The 10,949-nt window shown below is 54.3% G+C and overlaps 4 protein-coding genes across 4 annotated transcripts; all 4 read right to left on the bottom strand.

Moving 5' to 3' along the window:
- Nucleotides 1-1,177: 1,177 nt before the first annotated feature.
- Nucleotides 1,178-1,858, bottom strand: JKF63_01421 (uncharacterized protein; the record flags this gene model as incomplete). Its single annotated transcript, XM_067897468.1, has 1 exon — nucleotides 1,178-1,858. The coding sequence occupies one exon, from the start codon at nucleotides 1,856-1,858 to the stop codon at nucleotides 1,178-1,180; it is 681 nt and encodes a 226-aa protein (XP_067753625.1).
- An 843-nt stretch (nucleotides 1,859-2,701) lies between these two features.
- On the bottom strand, nucleotides 2,702-4,489 carry JKF63_01420 (uncharacterized protein; the record flags this gene model as incomplete). The annotated part of the gene is made up of 1 exon (XM_067897467.1): nucleotides 2,702-4,489. One exon carries the CDS (start codon nucleotides 4,487-4,489, stop codon nucleotides 2,702-2,704), a length of 1,788 nt encoding a protein of 595 aa, XP_067753624.1.
- A 1,266-nt stretch (nucleotides 4,490-5,755) lies between these two features.
- Nucleotides 5,756-6,883, bottom strand: JKF63_01419 (uncharacterized protein; the record flags this gene model as incomplete). The annotated part of the gene is made up of 1 exon (XM_067897466.1): nucleotides 5,756-6,883. One exon carries the CDS (start codon nucleotides 6,881-6,883, stop codon nucleotides 5,756-5,758), a length of 1,128 nt encoding a protein of 375 aa, XP_067753623.1.
- Nucleotides 6,884-7,901: 1,018 nt separating this feature from the next.
- JKF63_01418 (uncharacterized protein) lies at nucleotides 7,902-9,380 on the bottom strand (the record flags this gene model as incomplete). Its single annotated transcript, XM_067897465.1, has 1 exon — nucleotides 7,902-9,380. The coding sequence occupies one exon, from the start codon at nucleotides 9,378-9,380 to the stop codon at nucleotides 7,902-7,904; it is 1,479 nt and encodes a 492-aa protein (XP_067753622.1).
- Between the last annotated feature and the right edge of the window lie 1,569 nt (nucleotides 9,381-10,949).

Here is a 10,949-nt window from a genome sequence, read left to right as displayed (position 1 = left end):
TCTCTTCTTCCCATTCTCTGATCAGATTTCGGCTCCGTAAGCTTTGTACTGCTCACCTGCACTTTCCGTCTGGAGTTTCGGAGGACAGCAACGATCGGCGATACGGGGTAAAAGCCAGCAGAAGCCCATGAAGAGTCCAGCGGCTGCCAGCCAAACGCCGACAGAGACCCCATACCAAGCGCCTGTAGACATCATCCTCAGTCGATCTTTTCTTGGTAGAAGTGTGCAAAAAATTCGCAAGCCAAACAATTTCTTTTCGCCTTTCCTCCGTGCTTGCTTTACGACGTTTGGCTGAGCGCTTGCGGGGGGAGGGGGGGGAGCGGCGAGCGTCCAAGAGTGGTCGAAAGGTAGAGTTGTGGATATGTGTTACTCAATTTTGATCTGGGATCACCTAGGGCCGGTGAAGTAGGTGGTGCAATTACTGGATGTGTGATACTCAACTCATCCACCCACCTATCCCCCCCCAAAAAAACCTCAATACACGAGGAGGGGTAGACACGTCGATTCACTACGAGAGATTTCGAGATACACAAAAAATGAAGAAACCGAAAACGCGACCTGCATCGCATGAAGAACGCGGCGATGACCCAGACGCAGGAGTCAGGTGTACGTGCCGGGAGACCATGCCAGTGGTGAAAGACGAGGTGGGAGAACAAAACGCGTGCAAAGCACCGGAGGAAAAAGAGATTGAAGATGGAGGATCACCTGAGCTACATCAACAGATGAGGAAAAACAAAGACGCGCAATCGAAGGCTCATGCTGTCTTTCTGTGGGGCGTGGTAACAACGTACGGAACACAGCAGACTGCAAAATCAGGGACAAATATCCGTTGTCCTCCATTGGCAGTAAAGTAGGGAAGAAATCCGAAGAGATTCAGCGTGGGTTGCGGCACTACTTGTGGAAAAAAAAGTTCGATTGTTTTCGCCTTGGAGGCCTCAGTGCCACGCTAAACCCGTGTGTGATGGACGCAGTGCCTCTAAGTAGACCCGTTTTTTTTTGGCTGGTACCTCTTTTGTTTGTTTCACAATCGTGAAAACGCATTAAACCCAGCGGATATAAAATTCGAAACACGAGAGGCAAACACGATACAAATCCGCGCCGATATGACAATCGCGATAGTCAAATACTGAAGAATGGCACTCGGCGACGGCCCTTGAGAGGGACAAAGTAGATACGATCACCGTCCCTTCTTTGTCTCCGTCTCATCAGCGACTGGATTACCGCGCTGCGCATCCTCCACCATGGCGAACACCACATAGGACATCATCAAGAGCATTACCGAAAACACGGCTAGACCACCGCCACACAACGTTGCGTCCACATCGAGCCACGGGGCAATCAGCGTCATGCCGATAAGAAGTATAAAAACGGGGACTGTTATCATGAGCACACTAAAGATGCAAAACGTGTAAACGACTTGATGGTTCTCCCTATGCGAGAAAATGCGCATCAAATCGGAGCAGCTCTTCGCCTTCTCGCCAAGCGGCAACGTCGTGGCCTTGATGAACTTTTTTTTGGCGTCACGGGCGAGGCGAACTGTGTCCTCGACCGTGATCTCATTGCGGACGGCCGTGTCAGTCGCGTCATCAAGCGACATATAAAGAGTCTCATAGATGTAGCGATTTTCTTCGGCCTCGACATCTTTTAATAGGCGTGTTGCCCGTGGTGCCGTGGCAACCACGTCAGTTGCCGAGTTTTTAGTTACGTCTTCTTCTTCAGAGATTGATACTGTGGTAGTCGGTGATGAAGATGCAGAGGGGGTGGCTGCAGGAATATCCGTGGGCTGTGGGTAGGAGAATGACGCGGACGGCGCCGCCTCCGCGGCCGGGGACGCGGTAGCTGCCACTCTCGATGACATGGTGCCTCACTGTTTTTTTTTTTGACACTGTTATATGGTCCAGGATTGCGCTGTTCAGTGGAGATGAAAGATACGAGAGTGAGAAAGAGGACCATGATTGTCAGTGGGAGCGAAGGAAAAAAAAAGGGGTGGGAGGCAGCATGGCCCTTCAATGCCTCCTCTCCCCGCGCCAAGAGCAAGGAGCCAGTGAAACTGAAAGCACGTGCGTAGGAAGAAAATCTCAAGTGAGAAGGGACGGCTCAGGTACAGTCAGGTGTAGTCGAGATTTCTGCATCTGCGGTGTGCGGCACAGTGTAAGGCATGCGGTGAGAATGTTGAGCAAGTTCTTGCCTTTGCACTACAAGCACATATCTTCATGGAGTTAGCGAGCAACCGGGCCAATCGAGTAGATCACATGAGAATCAATAAGCAGCCTAATCCGGAAAGAAAAAAGAAAAACGAGCGCCGCACCCCACGTCAGTGCACTCCTAATCACCCACTCACTCCACCTAAAGGTGTTCAGTCCGCATTTTTTTTTTTCGTGCGTGTAAAAACAGGCCAATGAGTGTGAGCACGCGCTCCGCCAGCAGCAGCATTCATGCTGGCACACCCAAAGGGAATCCCCTCCCCTCCCCTCCCCGCTCCCCTCCGCTCCGCTCTTGCTCACCGAGCTCAACTCCGATTTCTGACATTTTCAGACTGCAGAAGGGTGGAGGACAGCGAAGGAAAGAGATCCCCCGCTCTTTTCAGAAACCACAACAACACGGAGCGGGATGGAGCGAAATGACCCAAGAAGGGCGTCGATACTCACGGGCATGAACAGAGGCAACGAACAACAACAAAAAATGTGCTCATCATCTCACGCTAGAGCTGCACATCATCAATGGGTTGCGCTTCTGGTAAATCCACAAGCGTGCTTGCCAGCGGTCTGCGGGCATTCGCATCGGTGACAGCCACCAGTATGGCGTCGCCCTTGACCTCCCCCTCCGCTATTGTCACAGCTGCAGCGCGGGAAATCGGCGCAGATGGCAATAGCGTGGGAATGGAGAAAATCTGCTGCTGCATGCGATAGACGCCGTCCTCAGGTAGGCAAAACACGATGCGCACGGCGCGCATTGGTGCCTCGCCAACGTTCTGCAGCTGCACCTTCACCTTGAACACCGGCCCCAGTCCCTGGACGACCGCGCTCAGCCGCAGCGACGACTCCGCCGCTTCCTCATTCTCTTGAGTAAGGCTGCCCAATTCGCAAGGAACGGCGCCGTTGTAGATCATCTCCAGGTATGCCTTTGCCGTTGTGAGCCGCAGCTGAGACACATCGTACTGAAAGCGCTGATAAATCTCCGCACTGTGCTTGCGCTCGCGCGACGACTGTGTCGCGAAGACGGAGCTGAGGTGTGGAACAGGGATGGGGACGTCTTGCTGCGGTGGTGGCCCAGTTTGCACCTCTTTGTGAGAGGACAGATTCGCACCGCGGTGAAGCAGTTCGACCACGAGGGAGCCGTTCTGCAGCACCAGCACAAGTGCGCCATCAGCACGGCCATAGCGACAAAACTTCATCGCGGTCACGTTACCGTAGGCGAGGCTAACGTGGTGAAGCTGAATGCCAACATACACACGAATCTCGCCGTTGCTGAGCGCCACCACGAGCCCGCGTGCCTCACCAGTGACGGCGTCCGTAATGGTCGACAAGTTCGTGATTAAACAGGGCAAAAATACGCTCTGCTGTTTCTTTCCCTTGAGGTTGTAGTATGAAAGCGTGTTAGCTGTGGTGGCAACGGCAACCAGGTTGTCGCACCGTGCAATCGCACACGGCTGCGCATCCGGCTGAATCACAGCGGTATGCAGTTGGCCTTTCTTGATGGAATAGACCCGACCGTCGCGGCACGAAACGATGATACGATAGTCCACCTCAAAACAACCAGCCGAGATAACAAAAACAGGCGTGCTTGGCAGAACTACCTTCAGCGCCACTTCAGCCGCATTGTTCCTGAGGACGTAGAGGAAACCCGCTTCAGTGCCAATCACCAGTGAGCTCCTTCCCCCCTCGTCCAGCGAGTCTAGCGGAATACATGTCAAGCAGGAGACAACGTCCATTTGAATGAGCGGAACAGAGCACCAACGAGCGACATATTCGCTGCGCTCCTCCAGAGTCTCCCTGAGGAGCAGCTCCAGCGTGCGCGACGAGGTCTGCACGCCGGAGTCAATCAACTTCTCCAAAGCCTCGACTGCCTGCTCCACGGTTTGCGCGCCGCTGGCAAGGTCCTGCCAAATAGACAGCTCCTGTGAGTGAAGCGGCACAGGCGGAACCATGTAGCGATAGAGTGGTTTGTGCTCGCGGTACATAAAAACATAAGGCCCCGTCGAGACTGCAATGACAGGCTTTCTACAGGTGGTGCCGTTATCCATGACAAAGGTCGTGATCGCAGACGGTACACCGAAGAGCGGCAGCTCACGCTGGAGAGAGGTACCGGAGTACACCTTGATGCGTCTGCTCCCATCCGCTACAAGAAGCTGGTAGTCCCCAGTCCCATTCACATCAGCGGTCTCAATGCAATTCGAAAAGGCGCGGAGGTTTGCCAGGTGATCGCGAAAGGCATAGAGCCAAAACTTCTCCTTTGATTCACCGCGCTTCCGTTCCCTGGAGACGTCCATGCTTCCACCTCAACGAATCAACGGCTTTTCTTTGCGTATTCGTGCGGCAAGCACGGGGGAGAGCTGACAAATTGCGAAAACGGAGCGAGTTGTACACGGCAGGTGCGCAAGGCCACTCCCGGGTGTGTGTGCGCGCGCCCTAGCCTCGCGTGAGCAGGAGGTCAGGACAGACGACAGCAGGTGGGAAGAAAGGCGCCTCTTTCCTTTATAGAAGCAGCGGTGCTACGAGGGGAGGGGGGGGGAGTGATGGTGGTGGGAGGGTGGGGGAGTGATGGTGGTGGGAGGGTGGGGGAGTGATGGTGGTGGGAGGGTGGGGGAGTCACTGTTAGTCATTGTGTGGAGGAGAGCAATCGACGCAGAGAGGTGCCGACAAAGTGCACGCTTAGCGCAAATGAGGAGAGGAAAGAACACAGAAAGAGAGGAGTGATCATGAGACTCACGTGCGGCGGTGGAACGCACCAGCCCCCGTTGTGTAAGCCGACCTCCCCCCCCCCACCCCAGCCCCGCCCCCCGGGCTGCCTACCACGGGACACTTGGAAGTCATCAAGGAAAACACGAACAAGCGGAGGAGGTACCTGGACGAGTAAAAGTAGGGGGGAAGAAACAGCGATGTCAAGCTCTACATGTGGTGCAAGCATTTTAGGCGCTCCCCCCTCTTGTTCCCCAGAGAATGTGATAGTGTGGTCTCTGTAGAAAGAAGCGGGGGCGGCAACTCATGTCTTTCCTGTCGTCTTGCCTCTGCGCCGGATCGGAGGTTAGTGAATACGGAGGCGAGACTCAAACATCTTAATCGAGCTTTACCACAAGAGACAAAGATTTACAGCGACATGTGATGTCACGTACCCAGGGGACTGTGAAGAGACATCCTCAAAAGGAAGCGCACCTTTCAACTTGGCTCGTCTGTACCCCGACACCCCTCCTCCCTGATGACGGGGTGAAGATATCTCCGCGTAGGGGAGGGGGAAGCTGAGGGGAGGGAGTCTGCACCACCTGAGGGATGCACCAGGCGGCTGGGGGGCATAAGTGGGTGTGACTGTAAGGCAGGCGACTGGCGCGGCAGAGGTGTGGGCAGTGGCCGTGCTTTGACAATCGAGTTGCCGTTGCTCCAACGTGTATGTTAGCGCTGCTTCACACCACGCCACAGATATGTGACGGGTTTGGCGGCCGTAAAAAGAGAGAGGAGCTCACACTTTACGACAGAAATGTGTATATATGTATATATAGTTTCTGCGTTCTTGATGTGCCCACCACACCGTAGGCTTTGAATCACTGAAGAGTCGGAGTGCAGATGAGCTTCTTCTGTAACAGGCCCAGTTCGTAGCAGCTCGCCTTCGAGGACGGATTCGATGGGTACGCGCTTGGCTGAGTGGCCACAGCCATCGCACAGGCACCGTCGTTGCTGGCGTCGTCGTATCCCTCCACTGCGATGTCGTAGTACACCCCCGCAATCTCCAAAACCATACGACCGCTACGGAGCACCTTAAGCTCACCCACCTTGCCTGGTGGAAGGTCCGAAAAAGAGAAAGGCGCGTTGTCATGAAAGCGAGGAAGCTGCAGCCACACTAGCTCCCCCCCAGGTGCTGTCGTCGTCGATGATGCACTAGCTTGTGTGGGGCGCAGGATATCCTCGTAGAAGCGCATGTTTGCTGTGTAGGCGCGTTTCTGCTCAATTTCTACCTCGCGCAAAAATGCGGTGCCATCGACATCCATCGACCCAGGAGACGTCGACTGTGGCAAGTCACCTACGGTGCCGAGAGTCGCACCCACATCGCCGCGCTCTTCTGCGGCAAGTCGCGACGGCAAAGAGGCGTCCAGCGGAAGTGGGGCGTAGATCCCTGAGTGCATAGAAGCGTCATCGTATGATGCACTCGCCAAGACAATCGTGTTTATCGAGTTCAGTGGAAGCGTTGGTGCCGCCTCGGGGTACTGAGAAATATCAACGTGCCTGCGTGAGGCCTCCTCCAGGGCGGCATGGGCGCTCAGATTGTGGCCGCGACCTTTTGGGCGCAAGAGCGAGGATGCCGCGGTTCCCTGCGAGCCCTCGCCGACATTCAGCTGATTTGCAGAGCACTGAGGCGGCAGTCCTCTGTCTGCCTTTGAAGAAGAACTAGCAGGACCACCTCCCCCGCCCCCGCCCCCGCCCCCCCCACCACCACCACCACCACCACCACCGAGCGCAGGGGAAGACGACAGCGTTGCCGGCTGGTCTCCTGAGCCGGCGACAGCTCCGGAAAAAGAAGCGGTCGGCTCTTCAATGTAGAGGCCCTGCAGGCGAGCAAGCTGCACCAGGCTTAGATCATCGGTGGCCTGTGTAGCAGAAGAACGCCCAGCGGCCCCCTCATCACGAAGCACCAGCTTCGGCTTGAACTTTAAGTTGGGTGCTTTAGGCGGCATGTTCAAGTGTCGGGAAGCGAACTCATACACGACACAAACAGGAACGAAAAACACACGGAGCCGACTAGATTGCAGTTAGCTCGGGTAGGTCTGAGTTAGCAGGGCTGGGGAATGAAAGTCCGTCACTTCTCACAGCCGCCTTGTTCTCGGGGGGGGGGGGGGGGGGTCGATGCGATTGGTTTGAATGGAAATGGTGTGCCACGCCGCGTATCCTAGAGAAGCTTTTCGTCGCGTAGTGTTTGCGAAGGAGTGTGAGCCGGAGAACCAGTTAAAGATAAAAGAGGGGCAAGGGAATGAGTGTGTACATACATATATAACGGATGATAATATTGATTTAGAGTCGCTACCTGGGGGGGGGGGGGGCGATCAGCCCAGGAGAGCAGGAAAATAATGTACACGAGCAGATCTGCTCAAATATGGCTCACACCGATTCAGACCGGGCCTGTACGTGCACAGCGACACGCACACGCACACACAGAGAAAACAAAAGAAAATTGTCCAAACACTCACACCCCCTCACGCGATTGTATCTCCTCCTCTCCCCCTCCCTCCCTCCCTCTTATTTCATCGGTGTTAATATATTGGCGATGTCGTCTCTGCGCACATAACTGGTGATGCGTAAGCGTGCAGCCACAACATAGCACCCCGTTTTTATATGTTCTTAGCGTGTTTCCCACTGACAAGAAATCTAGTGATCTATCATTGCGTTTGCACTTGTATGTTTGTTTGTTTCCAATATACAAAATCAAGTACAGAAAACTTTCGCGCCCAAACGGATAATCACCGCATGACAAGAAATACACAAAGGAGAGAGGCGAACAACAACAAAAAAAAACAAATCAAAAAAAAAAACGGTGGTGCGACGGCGGCGGTAGCGGCGTGCAGATGCGTTCAACAGTTTGGTGTGGTACTCAGCTAACCTAAGAGGAAAACCATAGCATGCATGACTTGCACCTGAGCACCATTAGCAGGGCCATTAAGCCCCCTCCTCCCCTCCCTTCCCCTTCCCTCTCTCAAACTACGTACTCATGTCACCGTCGAAGGAACTGAAACCAGAGAAGAGGAAGAGGGGATAAAACGCTTTGAAGCGGATGTTGTTGCACCAATTCCATGCGCTGGTGAGGCGGCCATCGATGCAGCTGCCGGCATCGTCCATGTTGTCGCCGCCGCTGCCGTCAAAACCGTGTCGGAAGAAATCGCGTAGTATGGCGCGCTTGGCTTGCTCAGCACCACCCCAAACCTCGCGCAGGTAAGCTGCATGCTCGGCATTCTGCTTCAAGTGGTCAACGTAGTCTATGGTGCGCAGAATGGGGATGATAATTCGGGACACCTGGCCGTACTTGTCAATGAAGTGAAACGCGTTTGGCACCTGATCGTCACCAAGGTGAATCCGCTCCGACCCCACCCACTCACCCAGTTCCTCCTTAGTTTCCTGCAGGATCCGTTGGATTGCCCTGTAAAGATTTGGCGCCTTCTGCACGCGCTGTAAGCCCTGCCCTGTCATACGCAGCTCGTACTTCTCGTTCGGGTTGAGCATATCCTCCTCGGCGATAGCCCACAAAATGTACATATTTCGGCAGATGTTTTTCCACAGCGAGAGACTCTGCAGAACGAAGATGTACTGCATCCTGTGATTGTGTGTCAAGCGACTGCCATCTGCACCCTCGTCGATGGCCAGGCTCGTCAGCTCAGTACACGAAGTCGGCGTGAAGTGCTGCCTCAGTAGCTCCAGCAGCCGCTCAGATGTTTCGACATTGTCGTTTGAGAAGCAGTTTGCATCGTTAAGGCTGCGAACCACTACTTCCACCTTGTCTTCTTGCAGGCCGTGCTGCCTGGCGTAGTGACTCACCAGCTTGCCCACAGCCACGTCTTTACTACGCAGGCACCGATTGAGCACCTCACGGTCCTTTATAAAGGGCACTGGCGTGATGCAGTGAGGCAATTCCGCGTCCTGCAGAATATTCTTTATGTTGTGCGCCTTACAGTACCGGCCCACCGTCACCAACTCCTTCACGACATTGAAGCCGAGCGCCTCGCGAGCCATGTCGTTCTGCACCGCGTCTTGAATCATGTAAAGAAACTTGACGTAGTCGGTACGCAGCAAATCGGGGTTCATCATCTTGTAGCGCCGGCACATCTCGATTGCGGCAGAGATCTCGCCCTGATAGGGTCTGAACTCGTGGTCCCGCATGAAGGGTGCGGCTTTTCGCATGTCGAGCCCGACGATGAGTCCAGTTAAAACATTCGTCAACTCCTTTACAATAAGCATCTCACGATTCTTGTGTTTCAGGGAGGAGGCGGAGTCCACCTTGTCCGTGTAGGAAGAAGCAAGAATTATGCCCCGCATGAGGCGCTGCACCTTGCGCTCCTGCGGGCTTAAGCGCAGAGGGATATATTCGGCATTAGCGATGGGGGCGGCAAGCAGGGGGTACTCATTTTGGAAATCGTACGTCTTACGCGAGCCACGCCTGCATCGCGACATGGAGAGCGAGCTCATCCACCCCTGGAGAAGCCCGATAACCCACGACGTTGTGGTGACTGAAAGAGGGGAGAAGGGTGAGGATAAACGGGAAGGGGGGAGAGCGAGGGGGAATTTGCGAGACACAAAAGCGAGAACAACAAAAAAAGAGAGAAACGTGGTGGACACCGTAAACTGCAACGACGAAACCATAAAGAGCAACGTAAGCAATATGCCTCCAAGTGCTTCAGCCATTCACCCTTTGCCTTCACTGGCGTCGGTGTCTCGCACAACGACCGGGGGAGGGGAGGGGAGGGGAGGGGGAGGGGGGGACTATCACGAAGACAGAAGATCAAATCACAAATAGAGATGGGAGAGATTGGCTCAACTAGGCAGCGTGCGCGAACCAATGAGATGTGAATGCGCGCGCAATGTCAGGGGCAACGTCTCCGTGTGGTTAGCTTTCACTTCTACTTTACAAATTCGGTGTCGACCTTGACATTAAAAACCCTCTTTGGTATGGATATATATATGTGTGTGTGTGTGTGTGTGTGTGTCCATGAAAGGGAGGAGGAGGGGATGCGTGCTTTAGCTCGGCGCTGATCTCTCCCCCTTTTTCACTGCACGTCTCACCAAAAAAAAAGGCAGAGCAAACAATTCGTGAGCAAGAAAATCGTCACGTGTGTAGCACGAAGCAGACACGCAAACGCGCACACACACAAAGTCCGCGTCAAGTATGCTGGCTACAATCACACAGTCACACGCTGAGCGGGCATCGCATTCGAGAACCAGAGGTGTATTGGCGTGCAACAGCAAGAGTGGAAAGGTCGCAGAAAGGGAAATAGTAGTGCAGAAGGAACATGTGTGCCATAAAACGTGGAGTAAAAACGTACTCGTAGTCCTCCCCCCCCCCAGAGATACACTTGAGGCCAAGGCCACGCGGGGACTGCATATTGTGAATGCATGCACATCACCGTAATGAGTGATGCGGCTAACAGTTTATGCGGAGGGGGAATGGGGAGATGATAGCGCAGAGAATAACTCAAATCAGGTACACGCCCCGCCCCCCACCCCACAACCCTGAGAGACCAGTGCGTCATCTGAACCCTCCATGGTTGACAGCAAAAGTATTTTCCTCTTTCTTTCTTTCGTTGCACGGCCTCTGCAATCACCAAAGTCAGCCACTACGTTGGTGTGTGTGTGTGTATGTGTGGTGTATCGTTAAGCCGACGTAAACGCTGCCGCATATCAAAAAGCGGTGAGACGGGAACAACACAACGCGTTGCCTCTCGTCTTCTCTCCTCCTCCGCCATTCAAAGCCCTCGGGCTCACCCAAAAAAAGAAAAACAGTAACTTCTTCATACCCGCTCTCCTTGATCCTCACACTTTTCGGTCATCCCCATGACCACCACACCACCCCACGCGCACACAACTACAGGAGAGGGGTCGAGAGTGTTCATTGCGAGGAAGAGACGTGGAAAGGGGAAGGAAAGGGGGGGGGAGGGGGTCATGCAGTCGCCAGGAAACACCACCACCTGCACGCAAAATGAGGATGAAATGTCGGGGAAAGGCTGGAAGAAAAGAAGACGCGCATAAAATCACCGGCAA

Source organism: Porcisia hertigi, chromosome 35 (genome assembly GCF_017918235.1).
Source record: "Porcisia hertigi strain C119 chromosome 35, whole genome shotgun sequence".
NCBI classification, from domain to species: domain Eukaryota; phylum Euglenozoa; class Kinetoplastea; order Trypanosomatida; family Trypanosomatidae; genus Porcisia; species Porcisia hertigi.
This window is presented reverse-complemented; position numbering and strand designations above follow the sequence as displayed.